The sequence below is a fragment of the Pongo pygmaeus genome, chromosome 21 (assembly GCF_028885625.2).
Source record: "Pongo pygmaeus isolate AG05252 chromosome 21, NHGRI_mPonPyg2-v2.0_pri, whole genome shotgun sequence".
NCBI lineage: Eukaryota > Metazoa > Chordata > Mammalia > Primates > Hominidae > Pongo > Pongo pygmaeus.
This window is the reverse complement of record NC_072394.2, coordinates 39,601,533-39,626,349: the sequence shown is the minus strand read 5'-3', so window position 1 is coordinate 39,626,349 and position 24,817 is coordinate 39,601,533. Positions and strand designations below refer to the sequence as shown.

The window sequence follows — 24,817 nt, the reverse complement described above, 5'->3', positions numbered from 1 at the left end:
TCTCAGGTGGTTCATTCAAACCTACAAGTATTTTCTTTTTTTCCATTCAAGACAAGTTTACAAACATACACTTCCTAGAAAAAGTCCATTTAAATATAGAAGGCCCACTCAGAAGAGTTCTAATTTATATCAGATTGCCTTTAATAGGGCAAATTAGTAGTAATATAAGGCATCCTACCAGTTGGATTTCACAATGACCCTACGAGACATTCTCCAGGTTTGCATATGAAAACACTGGGGTTTAGGGGGGCTAAACAACACACTCATGGTCACGGAGGTTGAGTAGAAGAGTGGATTCGAACACAGTTCTTTCTGCTCCAAAGCATATGTTCTTCCTACCCATAAGCTTTCTATAAGACAGCAGAAACACAAAAGTATAGTTTCATCCTTTATTAACTCCATTGGGTACAGACCATGTGCCAGGCTCTCTAAGCACTGCAAATAAAGCTTATGGCTGGGTGTGGTGGCGTGTGATTATAGTCCCAGCTACTCAGAAGGCTAAGGTGGGAGGATCGCTCAAGCCCAGGAGTTTGAGGTTGTAGTGAGCTTTAAATATGATTGCATTGCACTGCAGCCTAGATGACACAGTGAGACCCTGTCTCCAAAAAAAAAGCTTATGCTCTAACATACAAATAACAACAATGAAAGAAGTAACAAACTCTCTAAGAAGGGGGACCTGTTTGTTAGGGACCTAACAAACAAATGGTCCAGAAAAGGAACTCCGTTTCCTACATGCCCACCAAGAACCAGGCACTGCGCTAGGTCTTCACACCTATTATCTCACTTAATCCTGTCAGTTGCTCTGATATAAGAATTATGGGTTTCATTTTAAAGGTGAGGCTCAGAGAAGTTAGAAATTTGGCCAAAGTCAGACAGCAAGGAATGAAATAGCTGGTGTTCAAACCTAAGTCTGTCTGACTCCAAAGTGGACGTACTTCCCTTGTACTTCTTCCTGGGGCTCTGGGGTTTTGAGGAAGGGGATTTGCTTTTCTGCTTGGAGGGAAATGGGAAGTTTTTTTGTAGAAGGTAGCATCAAAGTAAGGCACAGGCACTAACAGTGGCATCATGGCATGAGATGATGGTGACTGGAGAAGCATTCCCCATGAGGGATTATAAGCAGATATCAAAACATGTCACCTGAAATCAAAGGCCCAAAAGGGCCAAGCACTGGACAAAGTGCATACAAAATGTCAGCCCCAGAGTCACTGATGATTGACCACGTGAATATAGGGAGAGTGTGAGGAGGACAGAGAGGGAATGTCAATTGCCTGTGAACCCTGTCCTTAACAAAGCTTTAAGTTTAGAGAAAATCTGGTTGTTAGCAAAAAAACAAAAAACAAAAATATCTGGGAAACAATCTCACTGTTTTGAAAGGGGGAATTGGTATCACCAACCTCTGGCTAAACAACGAACAGGATTCCAGAAAGGTACTCCACACCCTCCTTCAGGGTTTGCAATTAAATGGTGAACACAAATAAAATAACAAAAAAAATTATTGTTTTAAATGAAGAGTTTAAGTGTTAAAAAAAAAAAAAAATTACAACTGGCCTGGACAACACAGACAGGCCCCATCTCCACTAAAAACTAAAAAAATTAGCCAGGCAGCCGGACGCGGTGGCTCACGCCTGTAATCCCAGCACTTTGGGAGGCCGAGGCAGGTGGATTGCTTGAGGTCAGGAGTTCAAGAGCAGCGTGGCCAACATGGTGAAACCCTGTCTCTACTAAAAATACAAAAATTAGCCAGGCGTGGTGGCGCACCTGTAATCCCACCCACTGAAGATGCTGAGGCAGGAGAACTGCTTGAACCCGCGAGGCGGAGGTTGCAGTGAGCTGAGATCGCGTCACTGCACTCTAGCCTGGGTAACAGAGTAAGACCATGTCTCAAAAAAAAAAAAATTAGCCAGGCGTAGTAGTTTGCACCTGTAGTCCAGCTACTCGGGAGGCTGAGGTAGGAGGATCACTTGAGCCCAGAGTTCAAGGCTGCAGTGAGTTGTGATCATACCATTGCACTTCAGCCTGGGTGACAGAGTGAGATCCTGTCTCTAAATAAATACTTAAAACTACATATGTTATCACTTAAGAGCTTAGCAAAAAACACCCTGAAGTTACAATATTTCCATTTATAACAAACAGGAAAGGTGCTTCTCCTTCACCTAAGCCTTTTGCAGAGTAGTAGAGTCTGATTCCTAGAATACTCCACCCTCTGAGCAACCACCTCACCCACCAGATACTGTCTTTCACTACTTCCAGGGATCCTGAGAGCCCCCACTTTGCAGAGCCTCCACTGCCAACATGTCATCCTGCCCTGGCCAAGCCTCAACAAGACACGCACATGGCCCCTTCTCAGTTATCTGCCCTTGCTCTAGCCCTCCAGCCTCACAAGGCAGCTGGATGGTGGTGTGTGCTCTAGGTGGTGGTGTGCTCATGCTCTGGCTCAGCGCTTGCTTTCTGTCTGCGAGGCTTGCAGAAGACTGTGTCCATGCGAGCTCCATGAGGACACGGACTTTACCTGACTTCATGCAATCACGTCTGTGGTAGCTTGCACGGCACCTGGCACACGGAAGTATTTACTGGAAGTACTTGCCCAGAAAGTATTTGCTGAACCAATGAATGAGCCCTCTTAGGATAGGACCCGAGACAAATGAAGCCTGAGAAATGCTTGAGATGACAACTCACGCCAGCACAGTCTCCTCCTTGCTGAGACGAGCAGTAAGGGCACTGAGTGCTTCTTGGGATGCCAAGGGAAGGCCAAAGCCACTTAGAGCTGCAACTGCATGGTAGATCTGGGTAACAGATGAGTCCTCACTGACAGCTGCCAGCAGCAGATCTTTGGTCTCATTTGAAATAGAGATCTAAGAAAGAATCGGCAGACACAGATTTTAGAACAGGTCTTGGCAATCTGTGGCAGGCATGGCAAAGACAGGATGCAGAGCAGCTGCCAAAGTCACCTCTGCCTCGCACATGCTCATCCTTCTCTAATCCCCAGACACCAGGATGAAATGTTTGCAAAACTTCGGCACAATACTCCCATCTGAAAAGATGCGGACAAGTTACCTTTCTACTTACACGGTTCTCCTATGTTCAATAAAATGACTTCCAGAAACCTCGTGTGGGGGTACACTTTGAACATTTTTACATGTTAAAGGGAGATGGAAAGGAAAAAATCAAGACCTCCCAGAAGAAAAGCAAAAACTGTACAAAAAGGTTATTTAAAACCCTTGAAAAGTAAAAACTTAGGAGAAACATAAACTGTACTTTCTTAAGGAAAAAAAAAAAATCACAGGAATGGAATTCCCACCTGCAATAATGGACTCTCATAGTTAAAAAAAGGATGTTTGACATGACCCCTCCCCTTTAAAAATGCACTTTAAATAGTTGAAGTCATTGTCGGCGTAGGAACCCGGACTTACCTCACATCCTGAGAGGGCCTGGCTGGCCTGGGCGGCATAAAAGAGGGAATCCACATTGCTGGGATCAAGGTTAGATCTGATGTAGGTACATGCTTTCTACACAGGGGGGAAAAGTCAATGTTAAGTGGTGACACATGTAGTGAACCAGGAAAAGCAAAGGCATTTTCTCAGCCATTATAGATGGCTTAAAGAATGAGCTACATGAATTTAATTAAGTAGTTACTTTCCATAGGACACGGTATTACCCAAAATTGCTCACTTCGTACAAAGAGCAATAAGCCTGAAGGCACTTGAGTCCTTCCGAACTTTAGAAAGGAAAGAAGGAAACCACTTCCCGGATCACCTGTCTGGCCATGGCCTGTGCTGGGTATTTAGGAAGCTCTTCCTTTTAACAACATGATTCTTTGGTAGAGATTATGACTATCCCCATTTACCTGAAAAAGAAACTGGGGCTTGAAATTGGCAAGTAATCTGATGAAGGTGGCAAAGCTACCAAGTGGCAGTCTCTTCTGATTCCAACTGTACTGGCATCTCCACTTAGATGTCACCAAGGCCAAGTCAGGCTCAACAAATCTAAAATGAGCTTAACGCTGGGTGCAGTGGCTCACATCTGTAATCCCAGGCCTTTGGGAGGCTGAGGCAGGAGGACTGCTTGAGCTCAGGAGTTGAGACCAGCCTGGGTAACATGGTAAGACCCCATCTTCACAAAAAATTCAAAAATTAGCAGAGCAGATGGCGCATGCCTGTGGTCCCAGCTACCTGGGAGGCTGAGGTAGGAGGACTGCTTGAAGTTGAGGCTGCAGTGAGCCATGTTCATGCCACTACACTCCAGCCTGGGAGACAGAGCGAGACCCAGTCCCCCCAAAAAATAAAAATAAAAAATAAAATGAGCTTAAAACCTTCTATTTCTTCACCAGGACTTCCCAGCTCATGCACAGGTAACACCATGCATCCAGCAACCCAAACCAGAAACGTTGGAACCATCCTTGACTTTTCCCTACCCCTCCAAGCCTATCAAGTCTACCTCTTTTTCATTTCTCAGGCCCAGTCCCGCCTCTGGTTTCTGTCACTGCCTTACAGCAGGCCCTTGCCATTTCTCACCTAGATTGTCCCAGTCATCTCCTAAGCGGTCTAAAGCCATGCAATCCATTCTGCACACTGCTTCAAGACTGATCTTCACAAAATACAAGTGTAACTGTGTTGCTTTACCTTTAAAACCCTTCAGTGGTCCCCTATTTTTCTCAGACAAGATCCAACTTCTGACACAGCATGAAATGCCCTGAAGACTGACCCTCCCTCTCTATGCTGCCTTCATCACCATAGCCCTAACTCAAACTCCAAAATCTTACCCTCTAGCCTCCTGCAGCTATACCATGCTCTCGCCATTTGACATGTTTGACCCCGCTACCCACCCTGCCCGGAGCACCTTTTCCTTGTCCTTCCTGCCTGCCAAACCAGGTCCTATCTTCAACTCTGCTCAGATGTTCACCTCTTCCTGACAGTCCTCCCAGGAGAGGCCAGGTATCCACCCTCTCAAGTGCTCCCCCAAAGCACGTACCACACCGCACTTACTAGTTCCCCCAGTGACTAGTGGCCCAAGATCAGGGACTTTGCCGAATGCCCATCACAGTGACTGGCACAGAGGAAGCACATCACAAAATCCCCAAGCCCCCGCTACTGCGACTCTCCTCAACTCCAAGAAACAGTATCAAATCAATAGACTGCCAATATTTTGGCTGAAGTAATATAAAATTCAGCTATTCAAAAAGATGTGGTAATAATAACAATTAAAAGTGGGTGCTGGCTGGGCACAGTGGCTCACGCCTGTAATCCTAACACTTTATGAAGGTGAGGCTGGAGAATCGTTTGAGGCTGCAGTGAGCTGTGATTACACCACTGCAGTCTGGCATGGGTGGCAGGGCAACATCCTGTCTCAAAAAAAAGAAAAAGGCTGGGCGCGGTGGCTCACGCCTGTAATCCCAGCACTTTGGGAGGCCGAGGCGAGCAGATCACGAGGTCAGGAGATCGAGACTATCCTGGCTAACACGGTGAAACCCCATCTCTACTAAAAACACAAAAACAAAATTAGCTGGGCATGGTGGTGGGCACCTGTAGTCCCAGCTACTCGGGAGGCTTGAGGTGGGAGACTGGCGTGAACCTAGGAGGCGGAGCTTGCAGTGAGGCAAGATCACGCCACTGCACTCCAGCCTGGGCGACAGAGCGAGACTCCGTCTCAAAAAAAAAAAGGTGGGGGGTACTGGGCGCGGTGGCGCTCACCTTTAGTTCCAGCTACTCAGGAGGCTGAGGCAGGAGAATCCCTTGAACCCGGGAGGCAGAGGTTGCAGTGAGCCGAGATCGTGCCACTGCACTCCAGCCTGGACAACAGAGTGAGACTCCTCTCCCGCCAAAAAAAAAAGTACAGGGTGCTCCTGGAGAGTAGGACAGGGAGGAGGGCAGGGGCAGCACGCTGCCCTTCACTAACAGCTATTTTGTATTGTCCAGTGTTTTACTGTATGTACATGCTACTCCAACCAAAGCATTTTTTTAAATGTTATGAATGAAATTTAAATAAGAGTCTCAAAACAAATGAGTTTCAACCAGAAGTTTTAAAGAAGCCAGAGGGAGAAAGGAAACAAACAAAATACTTCACTTTGCATCAATTAGGGATCTGAAGAGAATAAGTAAAGCTACTCAAGGAGTCCAAGCAGGGGAATGCAAGGAAGCTGAAAATGTGTGCTTTGTCGCCATCTGGTGCTTTAACAATGGAACGACAACACTGGAGACCCCAAAACAATGACTACCTCTACTTCTACCTCTATCATTACCTCTTTCTGAGCACTTAAAATGTGTCAAATGCTGTTCTAAGTGCTTTATGCGCATTTCTCATTTTATCCCCAATCTATCTCACGGATCAGGCACTCTTATTACCTTAAGTTTACAGGTAAGAAAACTGAGGCATTATAAAGGCAAAGTAACTTGTCCAAAGTCACTCAGCTTTTAACTAGGGGAACTAGAATTCCCTGGCTCTTCTCAAGAGCCCACTAAAAACAATCTATTCTGGAGTAAGACAAGCATCATTCCTACACTTTGCAAAGACAAATTAAGGTAAACCGGTCCAGCGTTCAGTGGCTTCAAAGCCCAAGATGTTGACAGCAGAGTTTACACAGCAGCAGAAGCAGGGACACCTCCCAGAACATGCTCAGCCTGCTCAGTGAGCCCACCCAGTGCTGAGGCTTCAGCCAGCTACTGTCGGGGGACTGAAAACTCTGACACCAGCTGCCCTCCAATGTTCTAGACTCATCTTCCCAACTGAAGGCTGAAAACTGCCCCCTAAATGTCCACCCCCGATCTGCTTGCTTCCAACTTTCTGTGCTAATACCCCAATTAATCAAACACCCTCTTGAGCAAAGAACACCAGTGCTTTCTTCCATCATAGGCTTTTCCCTACAACTCCCTGAACCTAATCAAATACGGAGTCCTATAGAAAAGACAGCAAATCTCTCTCATCTGCCCTCCCCTCCCCTATTTCCTCCACAAACAGCTCCCCGCTACTCTGGTTGCCTCTCAGACTGTGCTTTGTCATCTCTTCAGACTTTGTTACTGTGATGTGCTGCCCAGGCACACACTGGCTGGGGCCCCATGCCAGACCCTTTCTAACCGAGCCCGCTTTTCCCCAGGTGCTTCTTACTGCACTTCCCCACCCACCTCTGCCCCAGTTGCACAAGCACCTCACTGCCCCAAAGCACAACAAGCACTTGGAAGCCTCCAGGCTTTGTACACCCTGTCTCTCTATCTGGAAGCCCATTACTTCGTCAATTCAACCTCTCCTATAATGTATTAACAAAACTCAAGACTTATTTTAAAATACAACTTCCTGGCCGGACGTGATGGCTCACGCCTGTGATCCCAGCACTTTGGGAGGCTGAGGTGGGTGGATCACCTGACGTCAGGAGTTCAAGACCAGCCTGACCAACATGGTGAAACTCCATCTCTACTAAAAATACAAAAATTAGCCAGGTGTGGGGGCGTGCACCTGTAGTCCCAGCTACTTGGGAGGCTGAGGCAGAAGAATCGCTTGAATCTGGGAGGCGGAGGTTGCAGTGAGCCGAGATCGAGCCACAGTACTCCAGCCTGGGCGACAAGAGCGAAACTTTCAAAAAACAACAACAATTTTCCTCAACCCTTCTCTCCCCTCCAGTGCCACCTTCTCTCTTCCCACACAGCCACACTGCTCCAGTCTTCATGTCCTCACCTCCACTCATTCCGATTTGGCTTCTGCCCCCAGCAGGCCAGTGGCAACCTCCAAATTGTCGAAGCAGAGGACATTTTCCAGTGCTCACTCCTCAACAATGGACAGACCGATCACGTCCTCACTGGGAAACATGCGCGCCCGTAGCCTTCTGGGATGCCACCGCACCCTCCTGGGTCTCCTACTTCTCTGGCAGCTCCTCCCTCAGTTTTGAGCTCTCCTGCTGTTTCTCAGCTCCCAGGCCCAGCTCTCATCCCACCACTCCCTGCCTCCCTAGGCCATCCCATCCATGCCCATAGCTTCATCCCAAAATTCTATGCAGATAATTCTCAGACCCGTACCTCCAGCCCAGACTTCTCTCAACAGCCACTTACATGACTCAAAGGTATTTCAAGCTCACCATGGTAAAGACCAAATTCGTGATCTTTCCCAGACAAACCTCATTGTCTTCCTGTGTTGCTATCTTATGGAATGCTCCGACTACCCATCCATGCAGCAGAAGCAGAAAGTCCAGGCATTATCTTTTGTACCCCTCCTGCATTCAATCTTGCCCTGTAGCCCCCTGCTATAGTCTGTCTTCCAAAAAGCAAGAGAGAAGTCTTTCCAAAATGCAAGTTGAATCACGATACTAGCTATTTAAAATCTATTGCTCATTGGAAACAGATCAGAACTCTTCCTATGTGGGCCAAGGCACTGTGGCTTGGCCCCAGCCTGCCTCGCTCCTCTCCCTCCCTCCCACTCTGTTGCACACACCTCCTCCTTTCAATCTCAAATGTAACCTGCTCTCTATCCTCCGCACAGGCTGTTCCCTCTGCCTGAAGTCCCTTCTCTCCTTCGTCTCACAGTTAACTCCTCCTCTCCCTTTAGAATTCAGATCAATCATATCTTCCTTCACTTCAGTGCCTACCACATGCCAGGTGCTGTTCTAGGAACTGGGGATACACAACAAATAAAATGGACAAAGTCCCTGCTCTTAAGGAGTAGAGTGAGATTAGGGTGATGCAGAGAGGTTTGAGTTTTGGGTTTGGGGTTTGTTTCGTTTTTGTTTGTTTTGAGACGGGGTCTTGCCCTCTCACACAGACTGGAGTGCAGTGGCATGATCATAGATCACTGCAGCCTCCAACTCCTGGGCTCCAGCGATCCTCCATCCTCAGCCTCCTGAGTAGTTGAGACTACAGGCACACACCACTACACCAGATAATTTTTTTTACTTTTTGTAGTGACAGGGTCTCATTTTGTTGCCCAGGCTAGTTTCAGACTCCTGGCTTCAGGCAATCCTCCCGCCTCAGCCTTCCAAAGTGCTAGGATTATAGGTGTGAGCCAACACACTCAGCCCACAATGAGATTTAAATTCGGAGATTTCCTCAGGAAAGCCTTTCCTGGCAAATCAAAGTCCCCTATTCTACCCCTATAAAATTCCCTATTTATAACAGCACATATCTCCCCTTCATAAAACTTACCATTGTTACAAATATTCGTGCATGTATTTGATTACATGATTAATGCCTGTCTCAGCTATTAGACAACATATTCTTAAGAGTGCAGGGGCCCTCTCCCTCTTTATGGCTCAAGAGTAAATCCCCAGTGCCTAGCACTATACCTAGTACATAGCAGAAACTCAGAAATATATTTGCTGAGTGACCAAATGAAGCCTGCAGCAGCCAGCGCAGATGGCAGCACCCCCGTGCAAGATTGTGGCTTTCTTGGCAGACAGGGTGAGTGCCAGCTCCCTCTGCTGGACTCCCATGGTACTTTCCACAAACAGCCTGTCTGCCTCTTGGCACTCAGCACTGTATTACGGTACTCTCAATGGATAATGAGCTCTCTTGTCTTCTCTGCACTTAGCACAATGTTTGGCACACAGCAGATGCTCCATAAATGATTACTGCGTGAAGGATTGCCTCATTCTCTGCTATCCCCAGGAATGAACTAGTGCCTGACCCACAAACAAATATACTTACTACTATATGCACTCCTCATGTGCCAGACACTACACTAAGCACTTTACACTTATTATCTCATTTAATGCTCACAACACTTTATAAGGGAGGCATTTTTTTAAGATAATTTGGTTTCTTTGAGACAGGGTCTTGCTTTGTTGCCCAGGCTGGACTGCAGTGGTGCCATCACAGCTAACTGCAGCCTTAAACTCCTGGGCTCAAGCGATATCCCTGCCTTTCTGCCTCAGCCAGCTAAATAGCTAGGACTAGAGGTGCATGCCACCATGCCCAGCTAATTTTATTTTTTGCAGAAATTGGGGGTGGGGGGTGGGTGTCTCACCATGTTGCCCAGGCTGGTCTCCAACTCCTGACCTTAAGTGATCCTCCCACACCTCCCAAAGTGCTGGAATTACAGGCATAAGCCACTGTGCCCAGCATGTTCTTAATCTTGTAAAAAGCTAAATAATGATATATCGGTAAAATCACCTTTCTGACATGCTTATGTTTTATATAAATATAACTCAAATGAAAAATGCTTACTCTGTCTTTTTTTTTGAGACAGAGTCTCAAAAAAAAAAAAAAAGTAGCTGGGACTACAGGCACCTGCCACCACGCCCAGCTAATTTTTTTTGCATTTTTAGTAGAGACAGGGTTTCACTGTATTAACCAGGATGGTCTTGATTGCCTGACCTCGTGATCCGCCCGCCTCGGCATCCCCAAAGTACTGGGATTACACGTGTGAGCCACCTAGCCTGGTCTTTTTTTTTTTTTTTTTTTTGAGACAGGGTCTCGCTCTGTCACCCAGGCTGGAGTGTAGCAGCACAATCTCAGCTCACTGCAAAACCTCTGTCTCTGGGTTCAAGCAATTCTCCTGCCTCAGCCTCCCGAGTAGCTGGGATTACAGGCATGCCCACCACGCCCGGCTAACTTTTGTATTTTTAGCAAAGACAGGGTTTTGCCGTGTTGGCCAGGCTGGTCTCGAACTCCTGACCTCAAGGGATCCACTGACCTCAGCCTCCCAAAGTACTGAGATTACAGGCCTGAGACATTGCACCCAGCCGATGCTCACACTTTATAACACCTAAAATCAACTCTCATTCCACACTGCTGTCTCCATAGTTTCTATTCTCATTAAATCCCATTTCTCCCAGTTTTGCTGCTAAAACCTCTTACCAGATAATAACCAAAATCTCTCCAAATATATCGATCTGTGAAAATAGGCAACAGTGTATCTAGTGGAGCCCAGGGAGTTCTCTCTACTGAGCTGAAGGCAGCAACAGCTGAGCAGGACATGCACCACTACACGGAAGTGACAGTAATGACATAAATCTCTCAATGGATTTATGCAGTTTGCACATCTAATGAGGAAATTCAACAGCTCTGAAACATGCATACAACTCCCTTTCTTCCATTACTTATAATGCACACACCACCTAATCAACACAGCACATTTCATAAGTAATTAGAATGGAGTATGTGATTAACCTATTTATTTTCTGATTAGCAGGCACATTTAGAGAGCTCCCATTTTGATTGAGCTAAAGTTTAAAGTTCAAATATTTGTTAGACACCCATGTGTCGGATGTATGCTAAGCAGTGAGAATGACAGTCTGAAAAAAAAATGTCAATCAATGTGTACCAACTGCTACTACTATTTATATATAGTCATACTATTCATAAGGGTAATACTATGTATTACCACATGCCATCAACGTGCTAACTACCCTGCACACATTACCTGTGAGCTGAGTATTATTATCTCCATCTTACCAATGACAGAACAACAATTTTGAAAGGTTAAGTAAGCTGCACAGGTGACTCAGGTGTGAAGTTTTGAAGTTAACACCTTGAAGGCAGCCACTCTGACTTCAGTGTCTGTATTGTAAACATAAAGCCACAGCCAGCCCAATCATGTAATTATCCCAAGTCACACTGCATGGCAGCTGTCCGGGTGCCTCTCAATCTATATCTTCAGCCCCAACCAACATCCCGCAAACTTGTGATGATGGCAGAGAATAGCTTTGGGGGTATGTGCTCAACCTAAATCTCCTATAGAACTCCAAATCACGACACAGATCAAAAGACATGCTCTGGATGAAGTGGGAGCACCTCATTCCTCCGTGACCCCCTATATTGAATCCTGTGGTTCCACAAAAGTTTGAAACCCTTCAGGAGAAACTTTTCATCCTGCATTCAAATCCTGCCAGAGGTGAACATTACTATTCCAGTGCTATCTCCTACACCTCACAATACAAAACCTCTAGTCAATTTGCTCTTTCTCTCTCCCCAGGGCCTCTAAAGACGTCACCAAAAACCAGAGCAGAAGTATGAAGCATCACTAAAAAAGGCGCTGCGAATACAGTGTCTGTGCCAAGCATTGTCTGAACTCACCTAAACAAAGTATAAATAGAAGCAAACCTTTTCAATGTAAGAACGATAATAGCTACCATTTCCTTTGAGGGGCATACTGTAATTTCACTTTCTTCTTACAATGATTCAGTGAGGTAGGCTTCATAACTCCCTTTTCAGAGAGGTGGAGCCAGAATTAAAAGCTTGGGTTAACTGACTCTGATGGGTATACTCTTACTTTTGAGCAGAACTAATTTTATCAGAGGTACATTCACCTTTAGGGTTTACAAGAATGTAATCATGAGGAAACATCTGTTTTTTTAATAGAGTCACACACAGGAAGAAAACATTGGGCAGAAACGGAGAGCTGGTTGTCAGGAAAAAATTTGAGTAAGCTGGATCTCATATAGCTGCGATTAGCAAACTTTTTCTATAAAGGACCAGTTGGTAAATACTTTAGGCTTTCTGGCCAGTCTAGTAACTATTTAACTCTACAGTTAAACTGAAAACCAGTTGTACCCAACATGTAAATGAATGGATGTACACACACACACACACACACACACACACACACACACACACACACACACACACACACACACACACACACACACACACACACACACACACACACACACACACACACACACACACACACACACACACACACACACACACACACACACACACACACACACACACAGAGACAGTTTGGCCCATTGGCAAAATGGAACATTTTGAGCACCAAAAAGGATAACAATTGAAATGGATTGAAAGATATCAATTGCTGAGAGGGGTGGCTCATGCCTATAATTCCAGCACTTTGGGAGGCCAAGGCGGGTGGATCACCTGAGGTCAAGAGTTCGGGACCAGCCTGGCCAACATGGCAAAATCCTGTCACTACCAAAAAATACAAAAATTAGCCAGGCGTGGTAGAGAATGCCTGTAGTCCCAGCTACTTGGAAGGCTGAGGCTGGAGGATCACTTGAACCTAGGAGGCGGAGGTTGCAGTGAGCTAAGACTACAAAACTGCACTCCAGCCTGGATGACAGTAAGACTCCATGTCAAACAAACAACAAAAAAAGACATCAATTGGAGGCTGGGCACAGTGGTTCACGTCCATAATCCCAGCACTTTGGGAGGCAGAAGCGGGTGGATGGCTTGACCTGAGGAGTTTGAGACAAGCCTGGGCAACATGGCAATACCCTGACTCTACAAATATTAAAAAAAAAAAAAAAATTAGCTAGGCACGGTGACAGGTGACTGTAGTCCCAGCTACTCGAGGGGCAGAGGTGAAGGATCACCTGAGTCCAGAAGTTTGAGGCTGCAGTGAACCATGATCGCACCACTGCACTCCAGCCTGGGCAACAGAACGAGGCCTTGTCTCAGAAAAAAAAAAAAAAAAAAAAAGACACCAACTGGGACTATCAATTCTGCCCTTGACAGAATTAAGCATATTGAATTTCCCTTCCTACCAAAAATAACTATAAAACTGCATGAAATATATGAAATTGAGACACTGACCAACACACAGCAAAGGCTGGGATCCTTGAAAGAAGGTTAAAAATTATGACAATGGGCCGGGCGCGGTGGCTTACACCTGTAATCCCAGCACTTTGGGAGGCCAAGACGGGCGGATCACAAGGTCAGGAGATCGAGACTATCCTGGCCAACATAGTGAAACCTCGTCTCTACTAAAACACAAAAAATTAGTTGGGTGTGGTGGCGTGCGCCTATAGGAGGCTGAGGCAGGGGAATCGCTTGAACCCAGCAGGCGGAGGTTGCAGTGGGCCAAGATCGCGCCACTGCACTCCAGCTTGGCGACAGAGTAAGCCTTCATCTCAAAAACAAAAACAAACAAACAAAAAGTATGACAATGATAGCAGAAATTATGTGAGTTTAAATGCAAATACAGTTATACAAATACAGGGTTCTTTTATTATTTGTGACATGGCAAAATAATAATTCAAGGTATACCGTGAGAAATTAAGGATGCATATTAAAATCTCTAAACAAAACTAGACAAACGCTAAAAAAAATTAGATCTAAACAGTCAATAGAAGATATAAAACAGAATATTTTAAAATAATCAAGGGGCTGGGCGCAGTGGCTCACGCCTGTAATCCCAGGATTTTGGGAGGCCGAGGAGGGCAGATCACTTGAGGTCAGGAGTTCAAGATCAGCCTGGCCAACATGGTGAAACCCCATCTCTACCAAAAAATACAAAAAATTAGCCAGGCATGGTGGTGTGCGCCTGTAGTCCCAGCTACTTAGGAGGCTGAGATGGGAGGATCACTTGAACCCGGGAGGAAGAGGTCGCAGTGAGCGGAGATCACACCACTGCACTCCAGCCTGGGCGACAAGAGTGAGACCCTGTCTCAAAAAAATAAAATAAAACAAAATAAAATATAAAAATAAAAGAAGACAGGAAAAGAGAAGGAAAAACAGATAAGCCAATAGGAAACAAATAACAAGATGATAGATGTAAACCCAACAATATAATTAAATATAAATGATTGATCTTAAACATAAAAAAAGAATTAAAATAAAATAAATAAATGGAATAAACTCCCCAATCAAAAGGTAGAAATTATCAGACTGGATGAAAAAACAAATCCCTACTATATACTGTTTGTAAGAGATAGATTAATCTGACAACACCTTAATTTACAACTTCATCATCACTAAAAGTGAAATAACCAGATATTATGTATCTATTAATAGGAAGTCCACAGTACCACCTGTGAAATATTTTCACCAAGAAAACCAACCCTGAATATAATTTAGCCTTAAGAGCTAACTATCAGTTTACAGGGATACAAAGGATAGGGAAATATGTTCAAAAACATCATGAAGATACAATTAATCAAAGGCAGAATGTGGAAAATATTCCAGGACAAATGACCTGACTTATTCCACAAATAAATGGTATGGGGAGAAAAGAGCGAATGGGAACTATTATCGGTGAAAAGAGTCTTAAGAGATACCAGCAAAAAATGGAATGTGTAGACCTTCTTTAGATCCTGATTTAAGCCAACTAACTGTAAAAAACATTTTTGAGATAACTCAAGATAACTGAACATAGACTGAGAATTAAATGACATTAAAGAATTACTGTTGGTCAGGCACAATGGCTCATGCCTGTAATCCCAACACTTTGAGAGGCTGTGGCAGGAGGATTGCTTGAGGTCAGTTTGTGACACCAGCCTAGGCAACACAGCGAGACCTCATCTCTACAAAATAAATAAATAAATAGAATAAGAGATACAAGTACAACAATATGTCTGATATTTGCTTGAAGACACTCCATCCAGCAAGCCAGGTGCAGTAGTGTGTGCCTAAAGTCCCTACAGATTTGGAGTCATTTCCATGCTAATACAAGAAATGGTAGGCAGAATTCTAAAGACATTCATACTCCTCCCCCTGGATTTCCATCCACTGATTATTCATTTAAACACAAATTTAGGAACTGTTATAAAGTGATTTTGCAGGTATAATTAAAGCCCCAAGTCAGTTGACCTTACAATTCAGAGATTATCTAGGTGGGCTGACCCAGACAGGTGAACCCTTTAATAGCAGTTTCCTCTGGCTGGTGGCTGAAGAGGAAGTCAGAGAGAACTGAAGAGTAAGGACTCACCATGCCATTACTGGTTTAAAGGTGGAGGGGCCATGTGAGAAGAAATACCAATGGCCTTGAGGAACACAGAGCAACTCCTAGCAGACAGCTAGCAAGGAAATGGAGACCTCAGGCCCACAACCACAGGAACTGGATTTTGCTGACAACACGACAACATGAATGGGCCTGGAGGCAGATTCTTCTCCAGTGCTTCCAGGAGGAGCCCAGTTTGGCCAATGCCTTCACTTTGACCTCAGGAGACACTAAGCACAGGGCCCAGGCAAGCCTGTCTAGACTTCTGACCTGCAGGATTATCAGCTAACAGCTGGGTGTGGTGGGATGCACCCATAGTCCCAGGTACTCAGGAGGCTGAGACAGGAGGATCACTTGAGCCCAGGAGTTCGAGGTTATAGTGTGCTATAATCATGCCTGTGAATAGCCACTGCACTCCAGCCTGGGCAACATAGTGAGACCCTCTCTTAAATAAAATAAAATAAAGAACTATAAGCCATATAAGCCAATAAGTGGGTGGTATTTTAAGCCCCTACATTTATGGTAATTTGTTCTTCAGTCAAAGAAAACTAAGGCAGATATGAGAAACCTGGCAAAGGAAAATTGTTTAGTCTAGCTGTCCATACTACCATAATGAATAAAATGTAAATTCACTTTAAGACTGTTCCTGGTCAGGTGGTGGCTCACATCTGTAATCTCAACACTTTGGGAGGCTGAGGCAGATGGATCACTTGAGCCCAGGAGTTTAAGACCAGCATGGGCAACATGGCAAAACCCCATCTCTAACAAAAAAATACAAAAATTGCCAGGCATGGTGGTGTGCACCTGTAGTCCCAGCTACTAGGGAAGCTGAGGTGGATGGCTTGAGCCCGGGAGACAGAGATTGCAGTGAGCCATGATCATGCCACTGCACTCTAGCCTGGGTGAGCCAGACTCTGTCTCAAAACAAAACAAAACAAAAAGACTGTCGCAAATCCAGGAAAGGTTTTAATCATGATGCATTTTCCTCACCAGAAGTCCAAAAACATGTATCAAAATTGCCTGATGTAGTGACTACCATTATTTAATACATGTGAGTGCCTTCCACCTTGAATTCCCTTATTATTAGCCACACACATAGGGGGGCACTTAGTAAGTACATGTGGCATTGGACAGTCTCACTCCCAGAGCTGAAGTAAAAGTTTCTAGATGATCTATGCTTGCTCTTCTTGACATCCCACTAAAACTAACTGATCTGGTATGATCCTTAACATATATTAGGCAAAAAAACAAAAACAAAAACAGATCTGTCAAACTGAAATAAACTTTTTTTGAGACTGAGTCTCACACTGTTGCCTGGGCTGGAGCGCAACGGCACGATCTCAGCTCACTGCAACCTCTGCCTCCTGAGTAGCTGGGATTACAGGCGTGCACCACCACACCCAGCTAATTTTTTCTATTTTTAGTAGAGACAGGGTTTCACTGCATTGGCCAGGCTGGTCTGGAACTCTTGACCTCGTGATCCACCTGCCTAGACCTCCCAAAGTGCTGGCATTACAGGCGTGAGCCACCACACCCGGCCAAATATTTCTTATATTGGATTAACCTTGGTTATCCTCAAATGAGCAAGAGTTAGTTTTGAACTACCCCAAAGGAATATAGTTAGGGGACGAAGGTTCTCCTGAACCACTCTGACCACCAGGACAAAAGCAGCCTTACCTTTGCATCTGGCACCTGAGCACCAAGGCTGCTGAGTCCCATGATGGAGTAGAAGGCAGATTCCAAATTTGTGAAAGGGCGATCCAGCGAGGCTTTTAGTCTCTCCACGTCATGCTTGGTGAGGTAGTGAGTGGGCGTCAGAGCCCGGGTGCTGGCTATGATTGTCAGGGCCAACAGGAAGACAGTGCTTGAACCTTGGGGGGAAAGGACCATTCAGTACACTCTACACTCTTCCAAGGTGCTATACACAGTCCCGATGATGATAAGCACCAAGATCTGGGAACCAAATCACATGGGGAAGGGCGAGGGAATCCAGGGGTTTAACCTGAGGAGAAGCCTTGGGAAGGCAGGGAGCCTGCTCTTCAACTGGTGGAAGGACAGTCCTCCCAGCAGCCTCCAAGCATCTAAAGCACAGCCCTTATCCTACTATTCCCATCTGAAAGATGTCTGTTAAGTCCTCTGCCTCTAAGGACAAACCCAATCCTGAATCCTCACACCTTGCCAGGCTCTCAACCAGATCTCCTCCCTCGTGCTTCCCACTATCTGTTGCTCTCTGGCTTCTTCTCCGTCCTCTAAGAAGCCAGGTTCTTTTCTGCCCAGCATTTTTCCATGCTTTCCCCTACCTCAACTTTGCTTAATTTTTACTTTCAGAATTCAGCTCAAGCACCTCTTCCTTAAGAAGCTCTCCCTAGGATTAGTTCCCCAGTACAATAAAGTAAAGAAGAACCCAGACTCTGGGGCCAGGCTTAAATCACACCTCTGCCATTTACTAGCAATGTGCCCTTGACAGTTATTCAACCAGCTGGTGCCTCAGTTTCCTCAAGTGTAAAGTGGGATGATAATAGTATCTACCTCAGGAACGATTACACGAGTTAATACAGAAAGATCTGGCCAGGCCAGCACTTTGGGAGGCCGAGGCAGGTAGATCACCTGAGGTCAGGAATTTGAGGCCAGCCTGGCCAACATGGTGAAACCCCGTCTCTACTAAAAATACAAAAAAATTAGCTGGGCTTGGTGGCGGGTGCCTGTAATCCCAGCTACTCGGTAGGCTGAGGCAGGAGAATCGCTTGAACCTTGGAGACAAGAGGTTGCAGAGAGCTGAGAATGCGCCATTGTCGCCAACCTGGGCGACAAGAGCAAAACTCCGTCTCAAAAAAAAAAAAAAATCTTAGAATAATGACTGGCACATAACAAGTGCTAAATCAATGTTAGCTACTACTTCTACTACTATTATTATTGTTGTTCTTATATCCACTCATAGCAATCTGTACTTCTCTGTGGAATTTTCTACAATTTTAACAGTGTAATGTCTGATTTCTCTGCTAAACTGTAAGTTCCATGAGGATAAAGACTGCTTCTTTTGTTCATCCCAGTATTTCCAAGTCTTGCACACTGCCTGGCACATAGTTACTGAATAAATATTTGCTAAATAAATGGAAAGAAAAATTAATCCCCATCTATGATGCCCCAGGGGACAGGAAGCTGCAGGAGTGGTACATTTCTACTTCATTTATTTAAAAAACAAAACAAAAAACACTTTTGAATGGGCTGCGTCTTGATAAAGTGCATCGTCTGGCACCCAAGTAACAGCAGTAACAAATAATCACTAGGCTAACATGAGTGGCCCTAAATCCTTTGCCTTTAGTGTTAAATTAAGCTTGAACTAGAATCCTTGAAAAAAGGCACTATTGGCCAGCGGCACTGGCTCACTTCTGTAATCCTAACACTTCAGGAGGCTGAGGCGGGCGGATCACTTGAGCCCAGGAGTTCAAGACTAGACCAGGCAACATGGCGAAACCCTTTCTCTACAAAAAAGAAAATACAAAAATTAGCCAGGCATGGTGGCGTGTGCCTGTAGTCCCAGCTACTCGGGAGGCTGAGGCAGGCGGATCACTTGAGCCCAAGAGTTCAAGACTAGACCAGGCAACATGGCGAAACCCTTTCTCTACAAAAAAGAAAATACAAAAATTAGCCAGGCATGGTGGCATGTGCCTGTAGTCCCAGCTACTCGGGAGGCTGAGGTAGGAGGATCACCTGAGCCCAGGAGGTTGAGACTGCAGTGAGCTGTGATCGCACCGTGGCACTCCACCCTGGGTGAAAAAGAGAGACCCTGTCTCAAAAAAATAAAAGATGGCCGGGCGCAGTAGCTCACGCCTGTAATCCCAGCAGTTTGGGAGGCCGAGGTGGGCGGATCACTTGAGGTCAGGAGTTCAAGACCAGCCTGGCCAACATGGTGAAACCCTGTCTCTACTAAAAAGACAAAAATTAGCCAGGTGTGATGGTGGGTGCCTGTAATCCAAACTACTTGGGAGGCTGAGGCAGGAGAATCACTTAAACCCAGGAGGTGGAAGTTGCAGTGAGCCGAGATCGCACCACTGCACTCCAGCCTGGGCGACAGAGCGAGACTCCATGTCAAAAAAAATAAAAATAAATAAATAAATAAAAGAAAAGAAAAAAAAGAAAAAATCTATCACGTGGCATATTCATCAAATGTATACTGAGCTACTATGTGCCACACACTACTTTAGGTGTTAAGAATACAGCAGGAAACAAAAGAAACAAAACTCCCACCCTCAAAGAGCTTCTATTCTAGTGACAAAAGACATCACATGAAATAAGAACATTATTTATCCCATTAGAAAGTAAAAGTGCTATGGAAAAAAATAAAGTACAGAAGAGATATTTGGGAAGGGCTGCATTTTAAATACGGTAGTCTATGAAGCCCTAAGAAATAAACATATTGAGTATAGACCTGAAGGAGAAGCAAGTCATAAAGGTATCTGGTGGGAAACTATGCTAAGAAGAAAAATCCAATATGGCTGGGCACGGTGGCTCACACCTCTAACCCCAGCACTTTGGGAGGCCGAGACAGGAGGATCACCTGAGGTCAGGAGTTCAAGCCCAACCTGGCCAAAATGGTGAAACCCCATGTCTACTAAAAATACAAAACATGAGCCAGACATGGTGACTTGGCCTGTAATCCCAGCTACTAGGGAGGCTGAGGCACGAGAATAACTTGATCCGGGAAGCAGAGTGGGCAGTGAGCTGAGATCACGCCACTGCACTCCAGCCTGGGGCTCTGTCTCAAAAAAAAAAGAGAAAAGAAAAACCAAAGGCAAAGATTCTGAATCAGGAGTGTGTACACATACAGTGTTTTTTAAGATCAGCAAGGACAGTACAGCTTGAGTGAAATAAGCAAAGAGTAAGAAGTAGATGAGGTAACAGAGGTAGCAGAGGACAAATCCAGAGGGCCTTGTATACCACTGTAGTGGAAGCCACTGGAAAGTTCTTTTTTTTTTTAGACAGAGTCTCACTCTGTTGCCAGGCTGGAGTGCAGTGGTGCGATCTCGGCTCACTGCAGCCTCCGCCTCCCGGGTTCAAGCGATTCTCCTGCCTCAGCCTCCCAAGTAGCTGGGACTACAGGCACGTGCCACCATGCCCAGCTAATTTTTGTCTTTTTAGTAGAGACGGGGTTTCACCATGTTGGCCAGGATGGTCTCGATCTCTTGACCTCGTGATCCGCCCACCTCAGCCTCCCTAAGTGCTGGGATTACAGGCGTGAGCTACCGCACCCGGCTGGAGGCCACTGGAAAGTTCTAAGCAGAGGAGTGATTTGACTTACACTCTAATGGTATTACTGGGTTGAGAATAAACACTACTGTGTGGTGAACAGACCATGCAGGTGCAAGGACAGAGCAGGGGACACCAGTTGGGAGACTACCGCCATAATCCAAGCCAGAAGATGATGGTGGCCCAAACCAGGGCAACAGCAGTGAACATGATAAGAAGTGATGAGAGTTAGTCTGGCTAGAATTCAAAGTCAAAGCCTATCAGAAACTGCTAATGGACAGAAAGACCTAAGAGAAAGCAGAGTCAAGACACTAATGCTGAATCCCCAATGCCTTGTGCACAGGCAGGTACCCAATATATAAAGATCTAGTGAATGGCTGTGACTAGCATTTTCCCACCTAGACCGTAAATTCCCCTAAAACAGCACCTGTGTCAGAATCCTAATCTTCTCATCCATGTTAATGAGAGCAGTAACTTTTCTGACTAAAAGTTGAGCACCTAATATGTTAGGTATGCCCACGCTATGCTGTGCTTTGCACACACCAAATCATTAAATCCTCACAACATCTAAGTAAGGTGGCTATTTTCTGCATTTCACAGACCAGGAAAGTAAGCCTCAGGAGTAGTTACCTGCTCTAGGACACATCACTGAGAATCAAACTACAGGCAATTTGAATCCAAAGTCTGCTTTTAACCACTTTACTATCCTGAACTTCTCAAATAATGAAACGGTGAGCCACTGACTCATTCATGTGTCACCCTGGGCAAGTAAGTTCCCTTCCGTGGGATTCCAACTTCTCATCTGTCAAATGGTAGTAACAAGAGTACATGCTTCCAAAGTTACGATGAGGCTACATCAGATTCCACCCTGCACAGTGTCTACTCAGTAACTTCCAATGCAGTTAACTTAGTTCTTACCTAGGGCCATGCACTGTTCTAAACTAAGCACGAAGATTATTTCACTTAATAGAGCAACTCAACGAGGCAGATAACGTGACTAATTTGACTAACTTATTTTACAGATGAGAAACTGAGGTGCAGAAGGGTTAAGTAACCTGCTTTGGGTTACACAATGAACGCGTGGCCGACTGCAAGTTTGCACCCAGAGTGTCACTTGAGAACTTATGCTCCAGGCTCCCAGAGAGAAGTGAGGGGTTTTCTTTGCCCCTTTCACTGAAGGGGAAACTACAGCCCAAAGAAGGACAATCTGCCCAAAACCTCACACGGAGTAAGGGGCAGCGCCGGGACCAGAACCTTAGGCCGCCTGGCCCAGGAGCCCGCGCGAGTGAAATGAATGAGTGAGGCCAGGCCTACGGCTAAGCGCGGCCGCGGTCCCCACGGCTGGGCCTCGGGGCGACCCGTAGCTCCGCGCTGCACCCCTCCCCCACGCACCAATCCCGCCAGGTCGCGGGCACTCCCACCAGCTCGCAGCCCTCCTTCGGACCCTCGACCCGAGAGTGCCCCAGCCAGAGCTTGTGCCCATGCCCCTGTCCCGCAGGGGAAGGGGATCCCGCCTGGCCGGCTCTCGAGCAGCGACTAGTAGCCTCCCGAGGGCGACAGCCCTCTCCCCAAAGAGTACCGGCCGCGGGGCCCTGTCGATAAGCCACGCGCAACTCCTCACCCAGCGGCGCCATTCCTCCGAGCAGGTCCCGCCGGCGTCCGAGCCGCAGGCTGACTTCCGCTCGGGAAAGTGGCTCCAAGAGCCCGCCACAGGGGACGCCAGGGACTCACGGCAGGCTCTGCGGGCCAGGATGAGTTCTAAGCACAGGTCAGTGTCCGCGGCCCCGCTGAGCTTCGACGCTTCCAGCAGCCAAGGCCGGGATCCCAGTCCTCCCGCGCACAGGGCCTTGCAGTTCCCGAGGACAGACCCGCCTCCCCCCCGCGCCCAGGCCCACTTGGAACCGACCGTCTCGCAACGCTTCTATTCCGGGAGCTACCGGAACGCGGTTGGGCCAGGCCTCGGGGTGGGCCCGAGACGGGGCCGCTTCTGATTGGCATGTCTGCTGTCACTCACTCGTCTTTCTGCTGCCCGGTCCATTTTAAAGGAACAGGAAGGGTCTCGTCGGGAGGGGATAGCTTAGAAGGGATTTTTTTTTTTTCCTCTTTAGAAAATTGTAGTTTCTGGCCGGGCGCAGTGGCTCACGCCTGTAATCCTAGCACTTTGGGAGCCCAAGGCGGGCGGATTACTTGAGGTCAGGAGTTCGAAATCAGCCTGGGCAACACAGTGAAACCCCGTCTCTACTAAAAATACAAAATTAGCCGGGCGTGGTGACACGTGCCTGTAGTCCCAGCTACTTGGGAGGCTGAGGCAGGAGAATCGCTTGAACCTGGGAGGCGGAGGATTCGGTGAGCCGAGATCGCGCCATTGCACTCCAGCCTGGGCAACAAGAGTAAATCTCCGTCTCACCAAAAAAAAAAAAAAGAAAAAAAAAAAACAAAGAAAATTATGTCAGTTTTTTCCAAAGATTATCACTGGGGTTGTTAATAACTGACCTACGAGTGACGTTTTATCTGATTTGCAGAGCAATGCAGTGACTCATAGAGAACATATTAGGCCAGTTTTACCGTCTCAACATGGAAGTAGCTCATCCAGGAACACTGCTCTAATAACTAGCGCCAATTACTGAATCTTTTCAGTATAACCCGACACTGCCGAACGCTCTACAGCATTATTTCTTTTCTTTCCTCTTTTATTGATACGGGATCTTGCTCTGTCGCCCAGGCTGGAGTGCAGTGGTACGATCACAGCTTACTGCAGCCTCGACATCCTGGGCTCAAGCAATCCTCCCTCCCGCCTCAGCCTCCCGAGTAGCTGGGACCGCTGCCACCAGCCACCACGCCCAGCTGATCTTTAAAATTATTTTTGGTAGACACCGCTTCTCGCTTTGTTGCCCAGGCTGGTCTGGAACTCGGGCTCAAACGATCCTCTGGCCTTAGCCTCCCAAAATGCTGAGATTACAGGCTAATCCCATTTTAAAGAGAAGGAAACAGATTTGAACCTAGGCAGTATGACTCCAGAATCGGTGCTTTTAACTACAGTTTTATGAACATATAGAGTATGCACAATATAACTCTTATTAACGTTATTATTGTCCCAAATGTTATCCCGCATGGGAGAGAGTCAGTTCTTTCTGTGTCTGTTATGATAGCCACTAGCCTTATGTGGATATTTAAATTTGAATTTAAATGGATTAAAATTAAGTAAAATTTAAAATTCAGTTTCTCATTTGTACTAGCCACATTTCAAGTGCTCAATAGCCACAGATAGCTAGTGGATATCAGATTGGACAGCTCAAAATTATAGGACATCTTCATTATCGCAGAAAGTTCCACTGGGCAGTGCTGATGTAGAATATATAAAGAATTCTCCCAAGTCAAGAATAAGACAACCAACCAGTAGTGTGCTGGAGCTGTCTCATACCATCTTGAGAGAGTCCATTGTTAAATTTTCAGTAATTTTGCAAATTGGTTAAATACAGCCATTTAGAAAATTATATCAACTTAGGATGAAATAAAGTATATTGAAAGCAAAACTCATTATTTCCTAATTATTTCACTACATTTTACGTTTTGTGTGCTTTTGTGGTTGCTTATATCTGTTGTAACTGTGTGGTGGAAATATATGACGGTATACCATTGCACATCTCTTCCCAGGGTAGTATTGGTAGCTTGATTTTGGCCACGATGGGAGTATTTACACCACAGACTCAGCATATGCAGCCAGGAACGGTGGCTCAGTCTGTGATCCCAGAGCTTTTGGGAGGCTGAGGTAGGAGGATCACTTGAGTCCAGGAGTTCGAGACCCACCTGGGCAACACAGCAAGACCTGCCTCTACAAAAAAAAAAAATTAAATCAGCCAGGTGTGGTGGCTCGCATCTGTGGTCCTAGTGACTAGCTGTGGACCACAGATGGGAGCCACCACACCTGACTAATGAAAAAGAAAAAGACCAGCAATAGCAAATGTTCGCAAGC

General features: G+C 46.0%; 1 protein-coding gene across 4 annotated transcripts in view; it reads right to left on the bottom strand.

Moving 5' to 3' along the window:
- RPN2 (ribophorin II) overlaps positions 1-22,809 on the bottom strand; it is a 62,540-nt gene extending 39,731 nt beyond the window's left edge. Inside the window, exons 1-4 of one of the 4 annotated variants that reach the window (XM_054467765.2) lie at positions 22,466-22,809; positions 17,275-17,468; positions 3,411-3,506; positions 2,677-2,852 (exon numbers count right to left, since the gene is read on the bottom strand). In XM_054467765.2, the coding sequence (XP_054323740.1) occupies positions 2,677-2,852; positions 3,411-3,506; positions 17,275-17,468; positions 22,466-22,478 (479 nt within the window). In that variant the 5' untranslated portion in view covers positions 22,479-22,809. Of the gene's footprint in view, positions 1-2,676; positions 2,853-3,410; positions 3,507-17,274; positions 17,469-22,423 lie in introns of all 4 variants that reach the window. The other 3 variants (XM_054467763.2, XM_054467762.2, XM_054467764.2) reach the window with 3 other exon arrangements.
- Positions 22,810-24,817: the final 2,008 nt, after the last annotated feature.